The sequence below is a fragment of the Malus domestica genome, chromosome 08, assembly GCF_042453785.1.
Source record: "Malus domestica chromosome 08, GDT2T_hap1".
In the NCBI taxonomy this organism is placed as follows: Eukaryota; Viridiplantae; Streptophyta; class Magnoliopsida; order Rosales; family Rosaceae; genus Malus; species Malus domestica.
The window spans coordinates 27287534-27313797 of NC_091668.1; the positions used below are offsets into that span (position 1 = coordinate 27287534).

The window sequence follows — 26264 nt, forward strand, 5'->3', positions numbered from 1 at the left end:
AAAAAAAAGTCTCAAAATTATGCGTCCAAAATAGCAGAAAGCATAAGCAGCTCTATACATGCTTTTCAAAAAGCTTTTTTTCATTGTAGGCAAGTGAATAATACCAACTAATGAAACTTTTATATCGACAATACTACCCATCTTTTGTGTGTTTTTTTTTATGCAAATAGCACTCTAGCCACCATAGTTTACCTAACACTAACATGTTTTTTTATCACAACTGTTCATTCTCACATCACAACATAAGCAATTTTGAATAAAAAACACAGCAACCCAAACTAACCCTTACACGGCATGAGTATTTTACGATATAACATTTTGTGTTAATGAAATAAATACACATGAACAAATCTCGTGAAAATAAAATAAAAACACGTGACTAAAATTTATACATATCTTTATTTGATTAATACAGTACGTTTTCTGGGACGATAAACCCTGGCAAGCGTGACATTACAAAACGCGTGGGGTGGGGGCATTCAAATTCCGATTTTACTTGGCACCGTAAGCAAATCATTTTACTTTTTTGGTCGGAGGCCAAATCTTATTTAAACTCTTATTTCCACATTTCGTATTTCATCAATTTCGCTCTCATCACATACACAATTTACGCACATTACAAAACCATCGTCATCACCTTCACTTGTCTCTGTTCCTCTCTGCCTCTCTTGCTCTCTCTGTCGCATCAGACGCCATTAAACCTACCAGATCTTCAGTACCCAGGAGTTAAATTTTTGAAATTATCTTTCCATGGTGAGAGAAATGAGGGAGGAAATGACGTACGGAATCGAAGAAGGTGAGAGGGAGGAAGAAGGTGGGTTCCCTAATACCAGTCATAAGAGATTGGTGGTGGTGGGTTACGCTCTTACCTCTAAGAAGATTAAGAGCTTTTTGCAGCCAAAGCTCGAAGGTTTAGCTAGGTAATTAATATCTGTTTGTGGACCTTAATCACAATTTGATAATCTGAAAAACCCTTCTGTTTATGTTTTCTGATGTGCCCATGAGGATTGATTTGCGGACTGAATTTGTTGTGATGTGGGGTTTTTCCGATCTGGAATATTCCAGCCCCTACTGTCATTTTTGTTTGGCTGGCGAGAAAGTGAAAGAAAGTTGCGGAATATTCTAACCATCAATTATTTCTCGACCAAGTCCTGAGATTTTTTATTTTTTATTCTTTAGGAGTTAAGGGCACGCAAAAGTTGTGTGCTTTTAAGTCATTTTCCAATGACCCATTTATTAGAAATGCAATCACGTTTGTAATCTGGGTTTAATCCAAAATATAAAATTGTAAATTTGTTTTTATGGAAATTGCTAATCTGTGTTCATACGCATTTGCCAGAATTTGAATTTCTAACAAGTTTCAAAATTATGAATATGCTTTGTGTCACTTGCATGTGTACCAAGATTAGTGGTTGAATGTTAAATTTTCCTTTTCAATACTATTCAATTAGTGTGGATTTTTTCCTTCTCTTAATTTCCTTGTGATGGATAGTTTTGATTCGGAGTTTCCGTGTTGGAGTTATGTCTTTGCTCTTTCAAGTAATGGTGATGTTGTCATGCAGTGTTTACTCAGGTGTTTCCTTACTAAGTGTAATATGTTGTTTTGTTTGTTTAATGCAGAAACAAGGGGATATTGTTTGTTGCTATTGATCATAACAAGCCCCTTTCGGATCAAGGCCCTTTTGACATAGTGCTGCATAAGGTTAGGAAATTTCCTTTAATCAGTTGCTTATCTTGTTCGGTTCCAACCCGTACGATGAGGGATTTAGTAAAAGTCTTCTTCCCGCTGTATTCATTTCACCATTCATACCCACTATTGATTTTGGTCTGATAAATGTAGATGGTCAAGAGTAACTCATACATTTTTATCGTTTCTCTCTTGCAGCTGTCTGGAAAAGAGTGGCGCCAGATTCTTGAGGTTGGTTTCTGTAAATTTCATCATTTTATAGCCTTAAGAACTTATATTCTAGACTGATTTGTCTTGAAACCACACTTGCTGCTTAAATTCAATATCCTCATCTTGTGCATGACATCATTTATACATTGTACGGGATCAAATAATCACTGACTTGTTGGTTGGCAACCAGAATGTTAAAGCTTAGAACTTATTCCTGTCTGACGACACGTGCAGAGTGCTTCTCTTTCCTTCGTCATGAATTATGACTCTGTAGTTGAGGTCGAGGCCTCAAGCCAGCAAGTGATGATGTTTCTACTTCCATGGCCATCTAGCTGAGTTTTTCAGGTTTTCTAAGCATTTTCTTGTGGAAGATTCGTGATTCTCTTCAATGGGTTCATGTTTTCAGGGTATAACTAACCCTCACTGTCAGCTGAATGGGAGTTAGCGAACTTGAAGTGATGTGAGTGAATTTAGATTTGGTACACCTGCTTTTGAGTGTCTAGGGCGCTATAAGTTCTAGGATAAGGTCTGCAAAAACCCTTCCTCAAAATCCTATTTCGGGCGCTGGTTGTGATGGCTGGTCCAACATTTGGGTGCATTTAGATTGCTGGCCCTCAATTATACACTGGTAGGATTTAGCTGCAAACTTTCCTATATTGGCTGGATTGATGTTTTATGTTATAACTTGTAGTTGCTTGTGCTTATGGGAGAGTATTAAGTAGTAGATTAAACAACTTAGTATGTTTGGTAATTGATTAAAATCTTGAACGACCTCAGCATGAACCATATACAAATTATATCCTGATTTCCGTTATTTTCTTTCTTTCCATGGCATGTAAACTACTTCTTTGTTGTTTAGAAAAAATCCGTGACATGTAAAGGTCATGTGGAATGATGATTATGCAACTAACACTTTGGACTAATCAGAATTATTATTATTTTGGTGGGCTCGATCATAGTCATTGTGATTGTGGGTAATGTGTCCAAAAGCATGGTTATGTTTTCTGGACAAATGTTGTGAGTGTCACTCAATAACTACCTTTTATTGTTTCTACTGTTGGTTTTCACAAATCAAATTTCAAGTCAGTAATTGATGATCTATGTTGTGTACAATTGACCCATTGTCAGCAGCCTGCATTAGGCTTTTCACAAATCAAATTTCAAGTCAGTAATTGATGATCTATGTTGTGTACAATTGACCCATTGTCAGCAGCCTGCATTAGGCTTATAGTATTATGAAACTTCAGTTAACATGTAATTAGCATGGTATCTCTTGTCATGCAATACTTTTTCTGTGAAGTCCTTTCTCTATATATCTTGGAAATTGTTAGGTTTTCTATCTGTATACTGAATTCTAATCTTCAGATCCAAAACACTCAGTTTAATAGGAAGTGAATATTAAGTTATTAACATGTCCATTGTGTCCCAAATAGGATTCTTTGGTTCTATGACCTGTAATCAGTTACAGTAAACACAATTTATTCAATCTATCTGATATAAGATCATTTACTTTTTTCCTCTGCTTATGCCTGCTAGTATTCCAAAACCTTAATGAGGACGTAGTGTGTTCATTTTTTGTTACTTTAGGTTTGTGCTACAACTTTCATAAGTTTTGAAACAAAGGGTTTAAGAAGGAATATTTTACGTTTGCCAAATGTTGGAAATTCTGGTGAAAGTTGATTGATCGTTGTTTCCGTGTTCGACTACCATATTTGACATCTTTGTGATCAGTAACAATGATTTTCTGTTCAGTTTTGCTTTGTGTTGAATAATGAGGGAAGGTGGTGCACATACATATCCACATTCAAGTTGTTTTCAGGAACAATAGTTTGCACAATCCAATCCTGTTTTAAATGGACATTTCAAGTCCTTGTCAAAATTTTATTGTGTAATTACGTTAACAATGGGACAATAAGGGTTCAATCTATTCTTTAAAACTGGACCAGAACGACTCTCTTCCCCCTCGTCATTTTTTGTCCATGTGCTGCACTGTCCTTGTATGCAAAAGACTCAAGTATTTATACATAGCACTGTATTTTGTTTGCTTTCTTCTCCACTTATGTTCTTGAAAGAAGCTATTGGAAGGCTGGCATTTTGTTCTATGTACGATTCATCATGGCCTAGGTTCATTTTCGTATTTGTAGAAATATGATATGGACTGGAATTGTATGTTTGCTTTAAAGGTGATGGATGACATCTTATGCACAGTCCAGGTTTTTTTGTTTGTTTGTTTGAGGGGTACTGTTACTGGAATTTGGTCGGATTGCTTTACTCATTTAAATCCTTATTGTTTTGTAATATTTGTTATGTGCTTTGTAGAATTTGGGTTGTACTCCCTTGACAACCCTTTTTCTTCCTTATATAGGACTATAGGCAAACACACCCAGAAGTCACCGTTCTTGATCCTCCTGATGCCATACAACATTTACACAATCGTCAATCCATGCTCCAGGCTGTTGCTGATTTGAACTTGTCTGACTCTTATGGTAACTTCTGTGCCTTTTGTTCAAATGTTGGATTACCCGAGAATAGTATTTTGCTTGAACTTTGGCTCACACGTTTTAGTCTGAGAGTTGGGTTAAATTATAAGCATGGCAACTGAAATTTTGTCCTTAGTGATGCTAAAGGTAGTGCTATTGATGAATTCATGCAGGCAAAGTTGGGGTTCCCAAACAGTTGGTTGTTAAGAAAGATGCATCGTCCATCCCTGATGCTGTTGCAAATTTTGGGCTGAAACTACCCATTGGTATGGTTAATGTATTGTAGTAATTAGTTATAGTAAATTATCAGGATCATTTGCTTACCCGTTGGTGTTATGTTACTTAAGTATTTTCTGTTAAGAGACATAAGTTCCATATCTGTAATTTTTTCTGGCCAGTCTTTTTTGATAAATGTACTGATTTTATGTTTCAGTTGCAAAGCCACTGGTCAATGATGGAAGCAAAAAGTCACATGAATTATCACTTGCTTACGATCGGTACTCGCTCCAAAAGCTTGACCCTCCTCTTGTTCTTCAGGAGTTTGTAAACCATGGTATGCAACTAAAATCCGTATAGTTTCTTATCATTATGTCCTGAGTAGCAGCACAAGCATATAATAATTATTGAACTTTCACTTCTTTCCTGGTTATAGGAGGCGTTCTTTTTAAAGTCTATATAGTTGGTGAAGCTATAAAAGTGGTCAGGCGTTTCTCTTTACCGGATGTTACGAAACGAGAGCTCTCCAAAACGGCTGGAGTATATCGTTTTCCGAGGGTTTCTTGTGCTGCAGCGTCAGCAGATGATGCAGATCTGGACCCATGCATTGCCGGTGAGTTTTCCTGTCCAGGAATTCAGGTTCTTCCATTGCATGTTTACAAGTTTTGCATTTACTGGCTTTTCAAACATAAAGTTAGTGTTTTTTTGCTGGATTTTGGACTCTTTGAGTATAATTTGGCATTGGTTAAAAAAAACAAATTAAATTGGCTGGTCGTTGGTATTTGAAAGGGTTGAGCCGGCAACTGGGGAATGAACAGTGAAATTCAACATTTCTTTATGTTTTTTGTTAGGCGCCAATTACTATTGTAGTGGTTTTGAAATTTCTATCTTGGCTGTGAAGTTTAAATATAGCCGACCCCACTTAGTGGGAAAAGGCTTTGTTGTTGTTGTTGTTGTTGTTGTTGGCTGTGAAGTTTAAATGCAGGGTTCTCTAATACCTGTAATTACTATTTTGCTTGCAGAACTTCCTCCGCGACCATTACTTGAGAAACTTGCCAAGGAACTTCGCCGTCGACTGGTAACTCACACTTTTCACTGTGGTTTTATGCCATGGCCAGGTTGGAAGTTGGAATTAATGAGTTTGTCCTGTCTTTATATAGGGTCTGCGATTGTTCAACTTGGATATGATCCGAGAGCATGGGACCAGAGATCGGTTTTATGTCATTGACATTAACTACTTCCCAGGTAAGTGAATAATCTTTCTCAGTTATCAATTTACGGCTGACTGAGTTCAGCGTCTTATTTACATCAGTATGTTGACTTTATCGATTGCACAAACAGCAGTCATTTGTATGGTTGTTAAACTGGCCTTGGAACTTTTTTGCAGGGTATGGGAAAATGCCGGAATATGAGCACATATTCACGGACTTCCTCTTAAGCCTGGTGAAGGGGAAGCTCAAAAAGAGATCTGGCTGAAAACTTTTCCATCGACTCTGCTTCGAGGTGACAGTCTTAACGCAGATAGCAAAGCACCTAAATAAGATTCTGCAGGGCAAGGTTCCGTCCCACGTACAGTGACTGGTGTGGATCCCTGCCGATGGCTGAAGGAGTATGTTTGTCCGTACATTCAAGTTGCTAACGGGAGATGTTCAGCCCGGAATAATGCATCGTGTACAGAGTTCTCATAAATCTAACGGCTCTGTTTGTTGGTTCGTTTTCTTCCTACTCGCTTGCGATGTTGGCAGGTAACGTGAGCAGCTGCTGATTACACAATCACATAATTTGTCGGGCTTTTTATGTAGGACGTGCATATATCCCTGCGATGTATCAGTTTAATTTCGGATTTGATCTGCATTTTCATTTTTGAAGCTAATAAATAAAGATCGAAAAGATGCAATTCTAGTGTCCCTTCGTTTCTTTAACTCATCCCTTTTCTATTTCTTGAAAGTTTATGATGCACCATCGTTTCCATTAACGTAAACGAGCTTTTAGAACACGAAAACCGCGGTGATTCGAGGGCTCGATTGTTTCTGTCGGCATCATCCGGGTTCCGGTTGTGCCTTGTTATGGTCTGGTGATCAAATTGCGATCATGTTAGCTTGTGTGTTGGTTTCACGCCAGCAATCAAAATCTGCCTTACCTCTCTCTCTCTATCTCTATGCCTTGCGTCCATATCAAGAAACGAAAATCGCCTTAAGAGTTTCAAGACTAACAAAAAATCTGTAGAATTTAGTAGATTGTGCTGATTTCGAGTTCGTATCAAGCAACTCTGATCCCCTGTTTGTATAAAATTCGTGTTTTACTACCGTGCCATCCTGAATTATCGTTATTTTATGATATGTTTGGACAATGAAAATAAACTTGTGATTTTGACAAAACTTCAGATTCTCTAAACGCTAATTCTTTTGTTTGGATTACCAAGCAATGGAGAGGGAGACTTGAGAATTTTAAAATCATAAATCTGAAGTTTAAATTTTAGGGTTTAAAATATCGGTATTAATTTTGTGTAAATATTGATAGATATCGATATTGGTTATTTTCGATGGAAATGATGAAAAATTAAAATGAAACCTTAATGAATATCAAACATTTCGAATTTCTCCGATGTAAGGTGAAGTTTAGATTTCACTCCCCATCCCATTTCCTTGTCTGATTTTTCCAATATTTCCCCATTTCTGCACTTGCATTTTGAAATCTAAAGTTTCTTAATATCCAAACAAATGAGTACAAATTCTGATAATTCAATTTAAACAAGTAAATATAAATTAAAATTAAACAAACAGAAAACAAACTTCAAATCTCCAAACTTTAAATTAAACAAAACAAAACATAATAACATGGATTAATTGAGGTAAATAAGAAGCTCTGCTGACTGAGACCGACTACTCAGTAGAGGAGGACTCTTCCGGAGAAGATGCAGAAGCAGAAGCAGCTTCGTCGGCACTAGAGAGCAAGGTCCACTCGGCAGGGAGAGGAGGGAGGGGGGCGTACACAGTGGGCTTGCGCTTAACGTCCCACGGCTGCGTTTTGCGCGGCCGAGTCTTCCGGTGGTGCGCAGTCGCCTTCTTCTGTGGCCTTGACGAGCACTCTATCACGAACCCATCACCACCGCCGCCGTTACCGGTGGTTGAGCCGCGCCATGGGGCCGAACTGGTCACACCAAACGACGCCGTCGCAGATGGGTTCTTCACGGGCACACCCACCGCCACGAATTGAGACCCCAACACAGCCGAGACTGACATCTTCGCTTCGCTTGGGTTGCTCTTGCTTTTGCTCCTCTGTTTGTTCGTTCGGGGATAACGTTGAGGATACCGCATTTATCCTTATTTGTCTTGGACCTTGGGTGTTTAAATGGGCCTTTTGCTTTGCTCATTGGGTCCAATTCAACAATATGAGCAGCCACCAATCTTGCCATTTCCTTGGTTTTTGAAAACTTTAACGAAAAGTTCGTGGTACTGTTTACTGTAACGAAAAACTATATATACAAAAAGACTTTAAATAAAAAAAACAAGGTCAGCTGGGGCTAATCTAATGGCTACCATATTGCCACTTAGTATTACGGTCTATTTTCTCTTTATGTGTAAATGAGAGGTCTTAAATTCGAAAGACGAATTTGAACCATACTTTTACTGACCCATTGTGAGGTACAGGTACACCGACAACCCTCATTTTTTAGTATAGATTATATCGTTTGTTAAAAAAAAAAAAAAAGCCACCATATCGGTGGATTTTTAGATTTCCATCAAATTCAAATGGCTAAATAGCCAAAATGACCAAAATGATGGATGATGGATAATCTCAGGGACCATTTTTATCGATTTGAAATGTTAAGGACCAAAGTAATGAGTTATGCAAATTTCATGAACCATTTTAGCTATTTAGCCAATTCAAATTAAAAAAAAAAAAAAGCCACCAGAAGGTACTTTCAATCAATGCATCACAGTTGAGCTATACCGAAGATTAATGAGGTCAGAGACCACTTGGAAAGTCTTTACGTTTAAGGAAACAGGGGTCATAACTGGTGTCTTCTGCAACCTCTATGTTTCAGTTGATGAACATAGCCAAGATATGGTGGAGAATATGTGTGGGATTACTGTCAACAGGTAAGCTAATGTCGAATTTGGTGTCAAGCCCTAATTTGTTTGCGAAACACTCGATATAGAGAGTCACAAGAAAATATGCCCGCGCATTACTTCGGGAACCAGCTATTTCAGGCTCAATCGGATGAATTACAAAAACTCAAGTAAACCCGTAAACTCTCAACTCCTCAACTCCATCACTCTCCCACCATTGTTTCTAATTCACCTCTTCTTCAAGCTTTTTTATTACAAATTTATATATAACAAATTGAATGGTCCATTTCAAATCATATATACATAGACAGAAAGGCAAAAACTAAACTCCCACCACATAAGTTAATCAGTAACCAAACAAAGCAAAATTCTTGGAGATCAAAACAAACCCAATTGAATTTTCAAGCAAGTTATTGTAATTGAAAAAAAAAAACATATATTTAAGTGCCCAAAATTTAAGCTTTGCACCATATTTTGTTCTTCTAACACAAATAGTTTTCCGGCCTTTAGATAGTTTCTATGGCTTTCGATCAATAGTTGTACCTATATACACAAAAGTAAAATATTCGATTCTAACATCTTTAATTTAGAGCTTTGCTTCATGTACCACCTAAACGAAACAATTAGCAAATAAATTAATTGCATATTTCATCATCACCCATATACACATTATCAAGAAATATAACAAATTGCATGTTCTCTTTCACCAATTTAAGCATTGAACGAACTCTTTCTCTCTCTCTCTCTCTCTCTCTCTCTCTCTCTCTCTACAACCAATTTTAACCTTTAGTAATTAAAAAAAAAAACCAAATTATGAGCACCGACTAAAAAGGTCAACAAAAAGGAAAATTCATACTTCTAGACTTAGTGGAAAAAAACATGAAGTCAGAATGAAACATATATTTTTTTCTCTAATACGCATAAGAAACAGAACATTTTCATTTAACAATAACCCTGAAAATGTCTTTCTATTCAAGTACGTTGGCCCAAAATTAAAAGTGATAGATGATTTCGAACAGTTTACTTTGTAGCCATCATTAACATTACAAACTTTTTGAAGTAATGTAGACAAACTTGTTTAGTTGCATCAACCACCTCAGTTTCCAATTGACATACCAATTTATGGTCCACTGCCCCTTCTTTTTCAAACAATAAATCTAAAACATTTATATAACCAAATGCATCTGGTAATAGAAAACTAAGTAAATGTCCTAGGAAAGTTCTTGCACATTCACATAGCAAAGGGTTGCGTGAGAAAATGTATCTAAAGAAAAAGTATATTAGGGTACCTCATTTGCATTATATTTCAAGGGTGTAGCAAGATAGGCTTCAGGCAGTAATCTTTCTTCTGCTATTTCCTTCACGGTTTGTAACTCATTCGTGAGTTTCGTTGCAAGACATTCAAATGAATATAAATATATTATTGTTCACTTGTATGACAAAACAACAAATTTATAATTTATCTGATAAATTATCAAGGAATATCATATATAAATGACAAAACCAAATTATAGTTATTGCAATGATTTCAGCTTTGTTTATTTTTCTTTTATAATGGTCATGTATATGCGTTAATTTCTTATGAACTATATTATTTGGTTCAGTCTATAATCTTCAGTCGAACATTTCAACCATCAATACCAAATCTTCGATCCATTGAAACTACGTATTAAATCTTCTTGGCCTAACTTCGCTTCCAAATCCAATTCACCACGTGAGGGAATGATTTATGAGGGGGTACCGTCATTGATCATTGAAACAAAAAGCCAAGAAGTATACTAAGACTAAATTTGTGCAAGCATAGTTTCATTTCCTATTAAATGTGTTCCCAATTTAATAGGCCATTACTACTTAGCAAAACAATTTAGTTTTCGTATCGAAACCAACATAAATCTAAGCAACATACACATTTTAATGGTAAATAAATCGAAAAGCAGATTAATAACCAAATTAAAAATTCCCCCAGATTAAATAGTGATGTTACCTCACCAGCAGAGCGGAAGAGTGGTGTGCGGTTGCGTTGTGGCCTTGTACCAAGAAGGACGACGACGCTTAGGACGACATTTGCTTATCGTTTAACCAGAAATTACCTGTCGGATTTTTGAAACTCATCGGAAAAATGCAAATGTTAGGATTACTTTTGATTAATTAGGATTACTTTTGATTAACCTTAAAATGATTTGAAAGAATAAGGAAAAAATATTGACATGTTTGAGGTTCATTTCTTCACTCTGACACTCACTCTTATGCCTACCATAATCTTAAACATTATTTACCTTTTCCTAATTCGTTTTATATTTCAGCAAGAGCACTACTGCATCTGCCAAGTATTTTGTCGGAGAAGGGGTCATTTACAAATCTACTAATCTTTTTTGTTATCATAATAGCATGATCTACCTGTAATGGAGGTGGGGTGGTCAGTTGTGGCCCACAACTTGTGTGTGGGTGTGCGTGTGTGTTCAGTAACCATCAGTTAATCATATATCAATATAGCACATCTGCAATTCAACCTATCCAATTCAAAGTAGTACATCTCTAATTCAACATATTCAATTCAAATTAGCACATATCCAAATTCCAATTCAATAAACCACATATCCAAATCAATTCAAACTAAATACCTAATATTCAATCACATATCCAATTCAAACTACATGGCTAATATTCAATAACATGTCCAATCTTTAAGCACATTTACAAATTCCAAATCAAAATACCACATATCCAATTCAAAATACCATAATTCTAATTTAAACCAAATACCTATTCCAATCCAAATTTCAATTCAAAATACCATGATTCCAATCCAATTCACAATACCACAATCCAAAATCCAAACAGACCCCAACCCAACCCTAATCAGTAAATTTCTCAATCAAACACCACTCAATCACCCATAAAAAACTCAGGTTATTTTGACATTTACAAAGCCCACTCTTTAGGAACTTAGGTTCTTTTCTGTATAGATCCCTGCCTTTTATCAATGATAGTTGATTTTCCTGCTAAGGTGTAGACCATGCCTAGAATTGACAATGGTTGGGAAAATTGGGAGACCACTCGCAAACAGTAGCTAAAACAGATTTAGAACACTATAAAATCTACTTAGTAGCAGAACATAAACATCAAAATCCAACACAAAGACAAAGCAGCATACCAGTTCTTTATCTTGTATGCTCTTTTCAGCTGGATCTTCTTAACTCGTTTCGAAACTTCTCCTATGTGTTCTGTTTTATCCTACAAATTTGTTAACTCAACTTAACAAGAAACACTCTAATTCTTTTGTTAGCCAAAATTAAGCCGAAAATTGTCAATCCCATAAAAAAGTTACATCTTTTTCGCTGTATTTTTCCAGACTTTCTCGACCACCAAACAGCAGATAATCACATGAATTTAAGTAACAAAAGAAGGAACCAAAAGAAACAGAAAAGTACCTAAAGACATTCAAGGGTCGAAAACTGGTTGATTTGGACGCCTGGAATCTGAGCTAAGCTATTAGCTGAAATGGAGGTGGGGTGGTGAGTTGTGAGGGTGTCTGGGGTGTGTGTGTATGCATGCATGCATGCATGTGTGTGTGTGTTCAGTATAACTGCTTTTGTGTTTTATGGCTGGTGGATATAGTGGACGAAATAGAGAAATCAAGGGAGGAAACAGAGAAATCAAACTCTCCCGTACCTCCCTCAGCCTTCTCCAACCCGGGTTAAAACTCAAATTTCTACTTCTATTCCATCTCAAAACTCCACCAAGCTAAAATGTGGCCTAAAACCTAAATCTCAAATAGAAGCCAAATTTAGCCCAGGATTAGTGGGGTTAGACCACCATATATGTATATTTTATTTAGTTTTATATTTATAAATTCATTAAATCCAACAGTTAAGATCTAATTTGATGAAATTCAACGGCAAAAAAAAAAATTTACGGTCCAAATTTAAATCTAACAGTTAAAATAATTAAAAAAAAATCTTTCATTTGTTTCATATTGTTTAACAAGTTTCATGGTGTAGATTAGTGATTTTTCAGTATTTGTTAGAATCTAGATATTTTAAGGTTAAAATGTTCATAAAATTAAATTAGGATAGTCTACATAATTTTGTATTTAAAAAAAAGTTACTTTAAGAAACAAATTAATTTAAATTCATTCTTTAATAATTTGGAACTAAAATTTTAGATCAAAAAAGTTGGAGCAGAAATTTCTGAACTAAAATCTAAATTTTATGAGTTAAAATTTTTAGGTTTTATGCTAAAAGGTTGTAGATGGTCTCAGTAACCCCTTCCTGACCGGGCAACCCCACAAACTGAAATTTCGAAAAGAACCCTACACCTAGCCCTTCTCTCACCCACGACTTTTCCATCTCTCCTATTCTCTCGGCCATTTTGCAAGCTGCAGGTTTAGGCTCTGTGGATGAGTCACCGCATCCACCTCACTCCAACCAAAACAAACCCAGCCACAGCCCAAACCCAAAAAAAAACCTCAGCCCGAACCTAAACCGTCCACAAAGCCCACTCATAAAGCAATGGCATGGTTGTAATTAAACTGAAATTCGGATACAAACACTGTTCATTTGAATAGTGCCAATTGCAATCCTTACTTTAGACTAAAGTAATTTCCAAATCAATAGTTGATTGGATCATGGGGCCGCTGCAGCAGCTCTATTGCCAACACAAAGATTGCATGACACGCCAGTTTTATAGCAGTTGGATTTTCAACGGCCAAATGATCCTAACTGTATAAAAAATTACCATTGGTGCAACGTGGCCTTTTTGAGTGCGTTATTTTTAGATTAGTAGAGAAATCAACAGTTAGGATTTTTTTTTAACAAAAGTACGATATTCATTAAGCAAATCATAATTCATACAAATAGAGGATAGTGTGTAAAATGGACCTTGATAAAAACCTTGCCGAGGATTTCAACATGGTCGAAGGAAAATAGCGTCTCGCACAACAATAGACTTATCCTCAAATGAACAATCGATCTTACAAACCTTCCTCAAACAGAATGTCATGAATTAAGTCCAGAGGTTTCTCAAACCACACTAACTCCTGGGTACAAGTAAACCCTAACCGAGCAAGCCGATGTGCTGTAAAAAATAAAAATAAAAATAAGAAAATGTTAAAAATTGATTACTATTTTATAAATGCCGAATCATTTTCATCTCCCACGTCACGAGAAATTTTTTATTGTGACAGAAATACGGATGATACATCATATGTTTTTATGCGAGTGATGAAATTTTTTATTTTTTAAGTTGTTAACTTTTTAACACACATATCATACTATTTGTGTAGCAATATATAATGTATCACCTCGTATGCCGATCACATAAAAAAAATCTAACGTCACGCCACGACTGAGTATTTATGAATCACAGCCGGATGGTACATATGGCGTTTGAGGGATCCATCACCTGTGAACAGAGTTGGGCGGTTGAGCAAAAATAAATAAATAAAGAAACACGATCATATTCATGCCTAACTAATGAGTATGACCCACGTGTTTGCCCGTCTGTCATCGTGTGGCACAGGGGAAAGAAGCAGCACACAGATTTGCTGGTTACATACTTGGCATACAGAGCCGCACATTCCATCCTCTCTCAATCCCATAGCTGGAGAGATTAAATACCCTTATTAATATTACCGGGGAGACGCCAAATAGCGTTAACTTGTAATTAAGCAGAGTATTAAAATAATTAATTGTCTTGATGAAGTCTAACCAAGTGAAATTATGGTGATCTTGATCAGTTCATCTTGGGTGATATCACACTAAGTGCACCTTTAAGTTTATGGATTAGTAGGAGAGTCACTCAGTACTACGGTCTAGTGGTATTCCTTTTCATTTGAAAGTAAAAGATTTTAGGTTCAAATATCGTAGATGGTAAATTTGATATCAAATTAGTTATCTATTGTGTAATTTTGCCTAATTTTTTCTTATTAATGTAAAAATATCGATGTAGTAAAAAAAATATTACAGACACAATAGGTTTATAGGCCGTAGAGAAAAGACAGGTGGGGTCCCACTGGAGGAGAGAGAAAAAGGGGAGAGAGAATTGTTTCTATTCATCCATAATCCTGAAGAAGCGTGCTATTTATACAGTTTTTTTTACTTCTCACATATTTTTTATTAATTTTTGTTCTTTAATATTTTTCAATTCATTCGATCCGACGGTCTAAAATTAAAATAATGTGTGAAAAATAAAAAAATATGTGTGGATATCACACCTCATCCTGAAAATGGGGTAAACTTCGGTCCGAGCTGGCAGCGAGGGCAGGCTGTACCCAGCTGTCTCCCAACCCCAAAATAAAATAAAATAAAAACGTACAATCTCACCATTAACCCTCTTAACACTTTCCAATTTAGAAACTCCAAATCCAAATCCCAACCAGAAATCAATGGCGGCAGCAGCATTAGCATTTGCTACAAGACTCCACTGAGAGAGAGAGAGAAGAGCATAAGCATTTACTGTGATTCGATTTGATTTGATTTTGTAGCTCAAATGGATCCATGCCCATTTGTGCGGGTCACAGTGGGCAGTCTGGCTCTCAAGATCCCCGTCGCCTCCAAGCCCGCCAGCTCCGTCGTCCACCCTTCCTCCTCCCCGTGTTTCTGCAAGATCAAGCTCAACAACCTCAACATCCCCCCTCAAAACGCCGTCGTCCCTTGCCTACATCCCGACACCCATACCCTCGACAACCCCGCCACCGCCGCCACGTTCCACCTCAGCAAGTCCGATCTCGACCGCCTCGCCTCCAAGTCCATCTTCACCTCCAGGCTCTGCCTCAAAATCTCCATCTACACCGGCCGCAGGGGCACGACCTGCGGCGTCAGCTCCGGGAGGCTGTTGGGCCGGGTTTCGGTTCCCCTGGATCTGGCGGGAACCGAGTCCAAGCCCAGCGTTTTCCACAACGGGTGGGTCTCCGTGGGAAAAGGGGCCAACAAGGGCGGGTCGTCGGCTCAGTCCCAGTTCCATTTGAATGCGAAGGCCGAACCCGACCCCAGATTCGTGTTCCAGTTCGACGGCGAACCCGAGTGTAGCCCGCAAGTGTTTCAGATCCAAGGCAACATCCGGCAGCCAGTCTTCACCTGCAAGTTCAGCTTCAGAACACCCGCCGACCGCACTCAGAGATCCAGGTATAATTCCCTCTTTCCAATTTGGGTTTCAGTTTGAATTTTTGTTTGCCTTAAAACGACGTTTTGTTCAATGTTCGTCTGAATTGAATCGATCCCGTTAATTCTCTTTACGTCGATGCCAATGGTTCAAATCTCAGTTTAATTTTGTATTCCCATTTTGCCCTCTGTTTTCAGGTCGTTACAGTCGGACCAAGGCAGCTCTCGGAGCTGGCTAAGTTCGTTCGGGAGCGAGCGAGAGCGACACGGAAGGGAACGAAAGGGCTGGTCGATAACGGTCCACGACCTCTCCGGGTCGCCTGTGGCTGCAGCCTCGATGGTCACGCCCTTCGTGGCCTCGCCCGGGTCGGACCGCGTCAGCCGGTCCAACCCAGGCTCCTGGCTCATTCTCCGGCCCGGCGACAACACCTGGAAGCCCTGGGGACGCTTGGAGGCCTGGCGCGAACGAGGTGGCGCCGACGGCCTCGGTTACCGCTTTGAACTCATTCCCGACACGAGCGGCGCCGGCGTCGTGTTGGCGGAGTCCACTCTCAGCTTAAACAAGGGCGGGAAATTCGTCCTGGATCTCGGGTCAGGGTCCAGTAACCGAGCCGGCCCAAATTCTCCGGGTTGTAGCCCGTGGGGGAGCGGGGACTTCGGGTACGGGTTGTGGCCTTTCTGCATGTACAGAGGGTTTGTGATGTCGGCGAAGGTGGAAGGTGAGGGGAGATGCAGCAAACCTGCGGTGGAGGTGAGCGTGCAGCACGTGAACTGCACGGAGGACGCAGCGGCTTTCGTGGCATTGGCCGCAGCCGTTGATTTGAGCATGGATGCCTGCAGGCTTTTCTCGCAGCGGCTGAGGAAGGAGCTGTGTCAGCAGTCAGATCTGGTCGGCTGACTGGGATGAACAACGTCGTCGTTTTATGGGGGTTTGGTCCTTACTTGTACTGACGAACAGACTGATGAGAGAGAATGTGTAGGTGTGTATAGTGAGAGGAGAGAGAGAGTAGACAGGGCACACTTTGTTTTTAATCGTGTGGCTATTGTTTAATTTTCCCTTTTAGTTTTTAAATGAAGGGTCTGATTTAGTTGCAATTTTTTTTATTCGAGGAATGATATTGGAGACGCAGACTTAAAAAAAAAGCACTACATTTTGCATCTTCAAGTTTGGAAGCAATTACTATATCTTTAAAATATTTTAATTTTATATCTTTATTATTATTTCATTTCAATCCCGCACGACCGTCTTAATTTTTGTTATATTTTCAGTTATCTGCTTATGTGGATCTCACGGGCCCCATGTACATGTGACATGTGGATTAATTAATTAATTTTTTTTTTAAATTATAGAAAGGCTCTTTCCTTCTTCTCCAACCCACCCCTTCCTTTCTCTCTTCTTCTTTTGGTCTTCGCCCACCCCTCACCCAATTCTGCCAACAAAACGACACCCAAATATGAAGAGGAAAAATGTAATTTATCTTAAAAAAAAATGTTTGATGTTAGTTTTGGATTAGTGAAATAATTTAAATGTGCATTAGCTGTGATCCAATTGTTGGCACAGCGAAGCACATTAATTAGTTTAATATTAGCTGCTTTTCTGTTTTTGTAGTCTAGTATAAAGTAGTAATTAAATGATTAAGTTTTATGGATACGCAATTATGTATGTTTGAAGATTTGGGTAAGGGAAGGGCTATGTACTTATTCTGTTTTTGTTTTTCCTTTTTAACGAAATAAATAAAACTGAGTAATTTGTTTCGATATAATAATGTACAATAAATTGCAGTTTGACTCTTTGAATTGTTATTTAAGTTAAAATTAATCCCTTAAATTATTATTTTTTGTAAATTAATTTCTTGAACTGTTTGAAATAAACCAATTAACTTCTTACCATTAAATTTCGTCAAATTTTAGAAGTACATTAATATTACTTGTAAGCTATAACCATTAAAATAATTATAACATTATTTTTATTATCAGCGTTACTTATCAACTATAACTACCAAAATAATTATGACATGAACATAGAATAATTCAAAAACACGAATCTGAAATATTTTCTAAACTTGGGTGAAGGCTATGCGCTCAGTAGTCAGTACTGTCTGGTTGAGTGGAAGTTAATTAATCAAATAAAAGTAGGGGAATTATTAATTAATGTGGACGATAGCTGTAATGAGCTTTTGATGAAGGGAGATTTTTGCTTAACACAATTTAGTGTGGTGTATGCTCATCACCATATTTATCACCGTTAGATGAGTTTGAATTTCGAGATTCGTGTAGTAGATAAGCACAAATCTCAAAATTCAAACTCATCTAACAATAATAAATAAGATTGTGAACATACATCACATTAAATGGTTGTGAGAAAAAATGCATTCTTTGACGAAGGAGGGATTATCATATCTTATTGGCCTGCTCGTGTTTGGCTTTGTTTGGCTGGGGGATTAATTTTATATAACAATTCTATCATATTTTCGTTGTGATTTGTTATGACTTTTGGAACTGTCAGTGTCAGCCACCATTATTCCTTATTTAAACTATGGGATCCCTTAAACTACATTCCTAGGGTTTAGCTGACTTCTAGAATTATGATATGAATACAGTGAGCAGGTATCTGTTTCGGAAATTGATACGATTAATATTCAGATGATGTTGAGGAAGTTAATATTTGGCCCTGGCCGTTACCCTTGGAATGACTGCGTTAGTGGTGGAGGTAGAATTTCATATTAGGAAGGACCTCTAATAAATGTAAAAAAAAACCAAAAAATGCAACAATATTGCCAACAATGCAATAACGTTACAACCGCTCACGAATCCCTCTCTCGTGAATTCATTTCTCAGCCGTCGTCTGATCATCGTGTCATCCATCGTCTAGTCATTGTCTCAGTCACTACTTTGCTGCTTTAGATTTTTGGTTTGAGTCTGATGTTTGTTTGCTTGGTGACGACAATGTTGATTTTTCAATTCCACTCCATTTCATTAGTACGTTCTGGCCAATTGGGAGTTTTTTTTTTTTTTTTGAGTACAATGATATATTTTACACTAAGGGGAGGGAGAGTTCGGCTAAGTCACACAATGGGCAACCTAATTTGGTATAGAATTCGTCATCCACAAGATTCGAACCTAAGACATATCACTTGCAAGTGAAAATGAATACCATAAGATCATAGTACCATCATACCATAGTACTGAGTGGCTTGGCCAATTGAGAGTTGATTGGCAAATAAAACAACCTAATAGAAAGGGCTAACGAGAACATGAAAATTGGACATTGATGTTAGCAGAATTCAAGCTTGTCAACAACCACCAGCACCATGTGAAAACAATTAAACTCTAGGAGAACAAGCTCTCTGTGAAAATAATGTCAGGGTAGGCCGGAGACCATTTTGGTCCCTTTATGACTCGGTCCTTGACGACGTGACATTATTTTATCAAACAAAGGTCATGATTCTAACTTCTTATTCTATTTATCATTGTTTAAAGTGTCTCTAAAAAATTCATTCAATTTAAAGACCATTTAGCTTCTTTAACTATCCATGTATGTCCGAACAAACCATTGATAAATGAAGGGATACGTACAAATACTGGTGAGCAACAACAATTTTGCCGTCGGGACTCGAGAAATAATCACGAGTCGGAGTCGGAGTCACGTTCACCACTGCAGTCCGCTGCATCAATCAGTCTAGTTTGTTGGAGTGGGGTGGAAGTTGCGAGAGATACCAGCCATAGAGGGAGCTGTCAAAAGCTTTTTTGTTGGAAAAAAGGAATAAATGTAGGGTGGGGAGAACTTACTACTGTAGTGTCTTGTATGTTCAATTTTATTTAGTGAATTTTTTGCTCTCTATTAGTTAAATTTTCAATAGTCTAAACTGCTTGGTAGTAAGCAAATATATTATATTCTCAACTTAAGTCTGATCCTTCATTTTTCATATTATTGAGTAATTTGCGCTATTAAAAGAGAAAAAAATTCATAGAAACTGAAGCATAAGCATAACCAATTCAAAAAAGATTTTACAGTTTACATGCGTAAAAATTGACCACACGCTCAAACAACTTAACACCCACCCAAGTTTTGCTCATTTTTCTTTGCTTAATCACATTGATATCCTTAGTATTCATATTGATGTATTATAGCAAAAAATATGAGACAAAGTGAGATACGCGTGACCCACATCACAACAACAATGAGTCCTCCTAATCAAGGTCTAAAATATCGATATTATCCCGATATTTTCATCGAAATTTCCGTATTTTTGGACTACTGATATTTTCGATATTATCGATATTTTAGACCTTGATAGGAGCTCTATGTGGTACTAAGTCACTCATGTATCTTACCATGCAATGTATAAAGTGTAAAATATTGTACTAATTCTTTATATATAAATGATTATTGTGTGTTTAAACTTATTTCATTAATTACTTCATATTTTCTACACTCACAATGTTTGCCAGCTCGCTATATAATCAACTTAAATCAGTTAAATCCATCATGCAATGCATTTCCTTCCAATTTTTTGTGATAAACTAATAGATAATTGACTAAATAAACATCCTGCAAAGTTTCAATAAAAATTTCCATGTTTTTCTTACAATTTCTGTGGTTTTTATTCAATTTTTATCGATATCGATAATGTTCCGATATTTCTATCGAAATTTCCGTGTTTTTGAATTACTGATATATCCGATATCATCGATATTTTAGACCTTGCTTCTAACCATGTAACGCAAACAGTTTTAATGGAATTTGTTGATATGAGACAAAGTGAGATACGAGTTGGATTTTAGCAAATCAAGTGACACAATATAACACACACAAAGAGCAATTGGTATGCGGGTGTACGACTATGCAATTATGCATCTTGACGAGTACGAGTAATTATTCGCTGGTATAAAACCTTATATGGTTCAAATTTATACAATGCTTGTGTTCCAAGTTACTGAACTTAAAAGTTTCCCAAGAATTGCTTGTTCATTCAACAAAATCTGTACACTTTATTGGGACCAAATTCAAAAAATCTGTCCAGTTAAATACTTAAATTTGATGATGTTCCATTAATGTGCCTCTTTAATTTATAGACCAATACAATCTCTCGAACATTTACTTGAAAACTGCACTATTTCTTGTGGACTTCTCTCACGGACCTGGAGATAGGGTACTCTTTCACCGGCTCCATCTCTGGGATTGTGTTTTTTGAATTTGGATCCTCTTTGAAAATTATTGTACGGATTCTAAGAACCAGAAAATTTGAGCCCTTGGTATGGAAGTGACATATTTTAATAAATGAGAGATAAGCGCATTGGAGAAAAAGAGAGTGTAAAAATCAATTTTCCCAATCATAGTGTTACTATTATCAAATTTTCTTATTCCTACTAGTTGGCCTCTAAGTATGGAAGTCACATATTTACCAATGCTTATAACCATAACCATTATGTTGCTAGTTTTCAAATCTAAATATAAATCGTGAAAATTAATTGATTCCCAGTTCAGTTCAATCTTGAAGTCATTTGATCACTTTAAGGATAGTTTAAAATTGACACATTCAGAAGCATGTCGAATTTACGAACAGTATATAATCTAGTTGAACAAAATTTCAAAATAAGGAGATTGAAATTTGGGAAAGTGATCCTCTCCGGATCCCTTCCACCAAATCTTGTCAATCAACAAATCTGGATCCTTAAAATTTGATCCAGCTGCTAAAATTATTATAATTTTTAAAGACCCCCTGCTTTTAGCCATTGAATCAAATTTCAGGGATCTGGATTGATTGATTGTCAGGATTTGGTGAAAGGGATCCGAGAGAGGATCCTTTCCGAAATTTGGAGCCTCTTCCGACACTGAAAGGAGAATTATCACCAGTTGAATAGTTAACTAATCAATCTAGTTATTTTTATACTTAAAATAGTAAATTATGAAAAATCACTCACCCACTTTTGGAAAATAATAGTTTTTGTCATAATTCATCACACTAGCAAGTGACAACTCAACTTGTTTGTTTTATTCTCTTTCTAATCATATTGGATTGAAAGTCCCCTGGTTTTTGTTTGTTGTCATTGCCTTTTCTTAAATAAAAAAATTATATAAAAAAAAAAAACTAGTTAGTGGTTTAGTCACGATAGTCGATCTTTTTAGGGATTAGAAAGACTCATAGAGGCTATTTAGAATATCAAACAAACGATATTCTAATATTCTAGATAGCACAAATTAATTCTTCAAATCTTGCAAAATATCTATTCACAATACAATGGGTGTAGCTTTAATACAAGAGAACTTTAACGAAAAGCTCCCGATACTGTTCACTTTAACAAAAAAAAAATCATATTTTTACACTAAAAAATCAATCCTGGTACTTTTCACTTTACCCTTTATTTTGTCATTATCATTAAAACTCAAAGTTTTCAAGTCATTTTCATTAGTTTTCTTTAATACTACGTGCCATTCAATATTATGAGTGTTTTCGCCTTTTCACACAACAAATGTGTTCTCCTTTCTCCTAGCAACCAATTGAATTTGGCTCTGATCATTCCTGATAGTTTCAATTAAAACAATTATGTATGAGGTTTTGACATATTAATAATTAAGAATTATACCTTGCTATTGATTTGTGATATGATTTAGACTTGTATATATGCTCCAAATCAATTATAGTCCTATAATATTCTACGGAATTGCGATCTCTTTTGCATTCAACAATTCCTAGCGGCTTATTCTAAAGAAATTAGGCAGTGTTGAGTCATTCAATTTTAAAGAAGGAAAGTGGGTTATGCTCATGCGTATTGCTTTTGCACTATAAGAGGTTTGGAGCCCATTGCAAGTATGCAATGAATTTATTGTAAAAGTTGGTCTTTCTGCATATGAGGCTTAAAGTTTATAAAATCTGAGCCTGCATCGTGAACTTGTGATTACATGTTGGTTTGATTGCCATATCACTTTTAACTATTCTACATGAATATTCATGTCAATTGCTTCAAGTCGTAATACAACTGTGGGCTAATTAATTTACTTAGAGACTGAATGCAAACTGCTTAATCAATAATTAGATTTGGATTTTAAGTGTGGCAAGCCTGCTATTGTTAAAGCTCTTATCGTATTCGGTTCTGATAAAGGGATGTAAAGATAAGTTTGATTAGAATGTTTTACCATATACTGCCGATGTATTCTCAAGTTGTGTAAGCATATGTACAAATTTACATTTGTTCTAACCTTGCATTGGAGAATTCCTTGAGATCTCTCAGTCGAACAAGCCCAATGAAGAGGTTCGTATATACATCAGTATATGAAATTCTGGTATGATCTTTTCTTTTGCTTTTCATGATAAATTATATAAGGAATGGTTGTGTTGGATTCATGAAGTGTTGAATTATTCCTGCAAAATCCAACTATGTCGTGACATCTTTCTGATTGTAGGAGACGGAATTAGTCATATGCTATAATTCATCGATACTATTGGGATATGTTGTGCCTATGATTGTAATAACATATATTACAGTTGTGTTGTAGGGAAGCATATTCTAAGTTTTATGCATGTAAACTATATACATATATGTTAATGAATTTTAATAAAATTCCTACGCATGAAAGTAAGTCCTACATATTTTGGCAACATTATTAAGCAAATGGTGTGTATATTGTTACTTGTATGGCTAATTTGGTTCAAGCATGAGATGACATATTTTTAATATTGTCGTGGGTTTTGGACTATAGTGAATTGTAGTTTTGTTTCTACTAATTTTCACGAGATGTGAATGAACTTTTATGCCATTAATAGCACAAGAAATATGCGTGACTAATCAATCAGGTTTGTCTACAATTTTGCTTTCTTATCTCAGTATAGTCATTTAAATTATACATGACTAGTTAACTGTGGAAATTGATGCATGACTTATGGATTGACTGAGAATGACAGAAAACATTCAGTGGCAAGAACAAGGACATTATACAAATGACTGAGGTTTGTAGTAATTATGTGACAATGCTCATTTGTATTTTTATATATTCTTATATGAGAATTTTGGTTGGTCATGTGGTTATATATATGTTTACAAAGAAGTGGTGAACATATGAAGGCATGAGGTATGTAATCCATTCAAAGTATGTGGCTTAATTAATAAGCATGAATTTTCAAACATGTATTATTGTTTGTGGTTTTTCCTATGACTAAAGAATTAAAATAGTGCTTTGATTAGTAAATTTTTATGTGCCATAAGGGGAGAAGAAAAGAAACTTTTCAAGGCTAATATTGGAGATGCTTTCTATGGAAGAAAATAATTTTGGTTGTTCCCTTTATTTAATTTGGATTTACAAAGCTAATGCATGATTTTAATGCTATTTTTAGTAGTTTGTACTACGGAAAGAAATATATAAAAGGAAAGGAACCCGTTTGATTTGAGTGATTTAGCTTTTAATTCAAAGGAATGTATTGTTCTCTCATATTACGTAAAGTATTTCTAATTGACTCCGTGATGATAAGTATTGACATTCTTGTGATGAAAACTTGTTCTATATGTGATTAATCTCCTTCAAGTATGCTGTCAGATTTTTGAGATTAATTTAATGTCAAAGGGAGTTGTGAAGGAATTAGTGTCATTTGTTGGCAAGACTCGAAGCTTGAATCAGGTTATCATAATTTTGTCACTTACAGTTAATTAATCCATGTGACTTCTTGTGTTGTTTCAGGGCGGAGTTGACCAATGCCTTTCAACTAAGCAAGCCGCAATGGCTTAGTTGATGATGGGACTGTGTTTTTTCAAGTTATTTTGGTCAACTTTGCATCTTAATTAGAATAAAAGGGATAATCTTCTTGCCTACATGTGTAAATAAATTTAGTTTCATGAAGTCTATTGGGGATAAAGTTTCATGCCATCAGTTACAAATATTTTCACTATGAGCCCCATAATAAGTTGTGGTTTTAAGGCATGGAAATCAGTTGCATCATGACATATTTTGTGTCTCTTCATGAGACTTGTTGATGCAAAGTATTGGACCCATGAAGGTTAATCAAGGATTGCTAAGGTACGCATTGTTTAAGTCTTATGCTTGTAAATCTTTTCAATTTGAACTATGATGTTGGTTTTGAGGATGAAATTTGACTACTAGAGTTTCCTTTGGACATCGAAATTGAAATGATATGAAGTTGAATTTGTTATGGATGCATAAATTCATGATAGATGCACATAATTGTTTCTGGCAGATTGCGTGTCTTGATTTAAATCGGGTGAATGACACGTCTAATGGTCACCAAATGACCTGAATTTTGGATATGTTCAACATATAGATGTCTAATATGTGTCTGAAAAGTTTCGTAATTTTTTGCCATGTATTTTAATTATGGTGAATTTACTAGTAACCCATGCTCGTATAGGCAGTTTTACTGGCAGATTGTGTTGGTCTTTTTGAGACGTGACTTTAGACTATTATTTTGACCCAAAACGGCTCTATATTTTTATTTTATGAAGATTAGTATGTCTATTTTTATCAATATAAATTTGGTAGCAATCAAGCTTGTAAATTAATTATGATAAATTCTAAAGTAAGTGTAACTCATTGTTAAAATTCTGTTTGACAACTTTATGTTGGTTGTGATGTATATTTATTATGTCTAAAATATAAAGAAATTTTCTTTAGGTACATATTTGAAAGAATATATTAACGAGTGTTTGCCCAAGTGGGAGAATTAGTGAACAAAAATTGGGCTTCACACTCATGAACTTATTTGCAAGTATAAACTCTGAAAACTTAGTGGGAGTTGTTCTAAAAGTTTGAGCATTAAGTGAACTTGCATGAATCTATTAAAGCGTTATTCTATCTTCCATGAATTTGTGTTACTCAAATGTCTATTGTTTGTACCATACTTAGGGTCTCCGTATTTAGATCTCGTATAAATACTCGGGAGACTCAAATGTAATTATGTAATAAATGAAGGGGCAAATATGTAATAAGTGATGAGTCATTATTCTATAAAATGATCCCTCACTCTCCTCATTAAGGGAGGCCAATTCTTAGGCCATGGGAAAGTGCTATCTCACCTTCAGAACCTCTCTCTCCTTCACAATCCTCTCACAAATAGAGAAATACAATATCAGTGTGGACGTAGCCCAAACATTGGGGTGAACCACGATACACCTTGTGTTCTTTACATTTCTTGCAGATTCACGGTCGGATTTACGTTGTTCCAAGACCTACGATTTTGTGCATCAACATTTGACGCCGTCTGTGGGAATCGACACAAAAAACTATGTTGGTTCTCTTTCATTTTTTCACCTCCGCCGTGAATCTGCAAAAACCCAGAACCTTCCTCTTTGTGCTTTTCCAGAAAACCTTCGCAGACTCTGTGCAGTTTAAAAAAACCTTCCAAAAACCCATTTTTCTTTCTCTCGAATCTTCCGCAATATTCCTCTCCATTACACAACCCCATTTTGACTCTCTCTCGCTAGACTCCAGGTGTTGTTCTCAATCCCCTGTATAGACAAACTCCCTCTATCTATATAGATATAGAGTCAC

General features: G+C 36.4%; 3 protein-coding genes across 6 annotated transcripts; 2 read left to right on the top strand and 1 right to left on the bottom strand.

Annotated features, from left to right (window-relative positions):
* Window positions 1-458: 458 nt before the first annotated feature.
* On the top strand, window positions 459-6490 carry LOC103441763 (inositol-tetrakisphosphate 1-kinase 3). Of its 4 annotated transcripts, none has more exons than XM_070826524.1 (11): window positions 577-920; window positions 1621-1702; window positions 1886-1918; window positions 2132-2525; window positions 4263-4383; window positions 4551-4643; window positions 4811-4930; window positions 5030-5206; window positions 5616-5671; window positions 5754-5838; window positions 5981-6490. In XM_070826524.1, the coding sequence occupies exons 5-11, from the start codon at window positions 4341-4343 to the stop codon at window positions 6067-6069; spliced, it is 663 nt and encodes a 220-aa protein (XP_070682625.1). In that variant the 5' UTR covers window positions 577-920; window positions 1621-1702; window positions 1886-1918; window positions 2132-2525; window positions 4263-4340; the 3' UTR covers window positions 6070-6490. The 4 variants fall into 4 exon arrangements, with proteins under 4 accessions (XP_008378689.1, XP_070682625.1, XP_028963109.1 ...); XM_029107276.2 differs by having other exon boundaries at window positions 658-920; window positions 2304-2525; XM_008380467.4 differs by lacking the exon at window positions 2132-2525 and having other exon boundaries at window positions 459-920.
* Window positions 6491-7475: 985 nt separating this feature from the next.
* Window positions 7476-7835, bottom strand: LOC103441762 (large ribosomal subunit protein cL38). The gene has a single exon (XM_008380465.4). It carries the CDS (start codon window positions 7833-7835, stop codon window positions 7476-7478), a length of 360 nt encoding a protein of 119 aa, XP_008378687.3.
* A 6894-nt stretch (window positions 7836-14729) lies between these two features.
* On the top strand, window positions 14730-16861 carry LOC114826623 (uncharacterized). The gene is made up of 2 exons (XM_029107277.2): window positions 14730-15790; window positions 15965-16861. The coding sequence occupies exons 1-2, from the start codon at window positions 15156-15158 to the stop codon at window positions 16662-16664; spliced, it is 1335 nt and encodes a 444-aa protein (XP_028963110.1). The 5' UTR covers window positions 14730-15155; the 3' UTR covers window positions 16665-16861.
* Window positions 16862-26264: the final 9403 nt, after the last annotated feature.

Coding starts and splice junctions, on each gene's coding strand:
- LOC103441763 (XM_008380467.4), top strand. CDS start 751: ATGGTGAGAGAAATGAGGGAGGAAATGACGTACGGAATCGAAGAAGGT. Junction 1,703..1,885: donor TTGACATAGTGCTGCATAAG/GTTAGGAAATTT, acceptor TCTCTCTTGCAG/CTGTCTGGAAAAGAGTGGCG. Junction 4,384..4,550: donor GAACTTGTCTGACTCTTATG/GTAACTTCTGTG, acceptor GAATTCATGCAG/GCAAAGTTGGGGTTCCCAAA.
- LOC103441762 (XM_008380465.4), bottom strand. CDS start 7,835: ATGTCAGTCTCGGCTGTGTTGGGGTCTCAATTCGTGGCGGTGGGTGTG.
- LOC114826623 (XM_029107277.2), top strand. CDS start 15,156: ATGGATCCATGCCCATTTGTGCGGGTCACAGTGGGCAGTCTGGCTCTC. Junction 15,791..15,964: donor GACCGCACTCAGAGATCCAG/GTATAATTCCCT, acceptor CTCTGTTTTCAG/GTCGTTACAGTCGGACCAAG.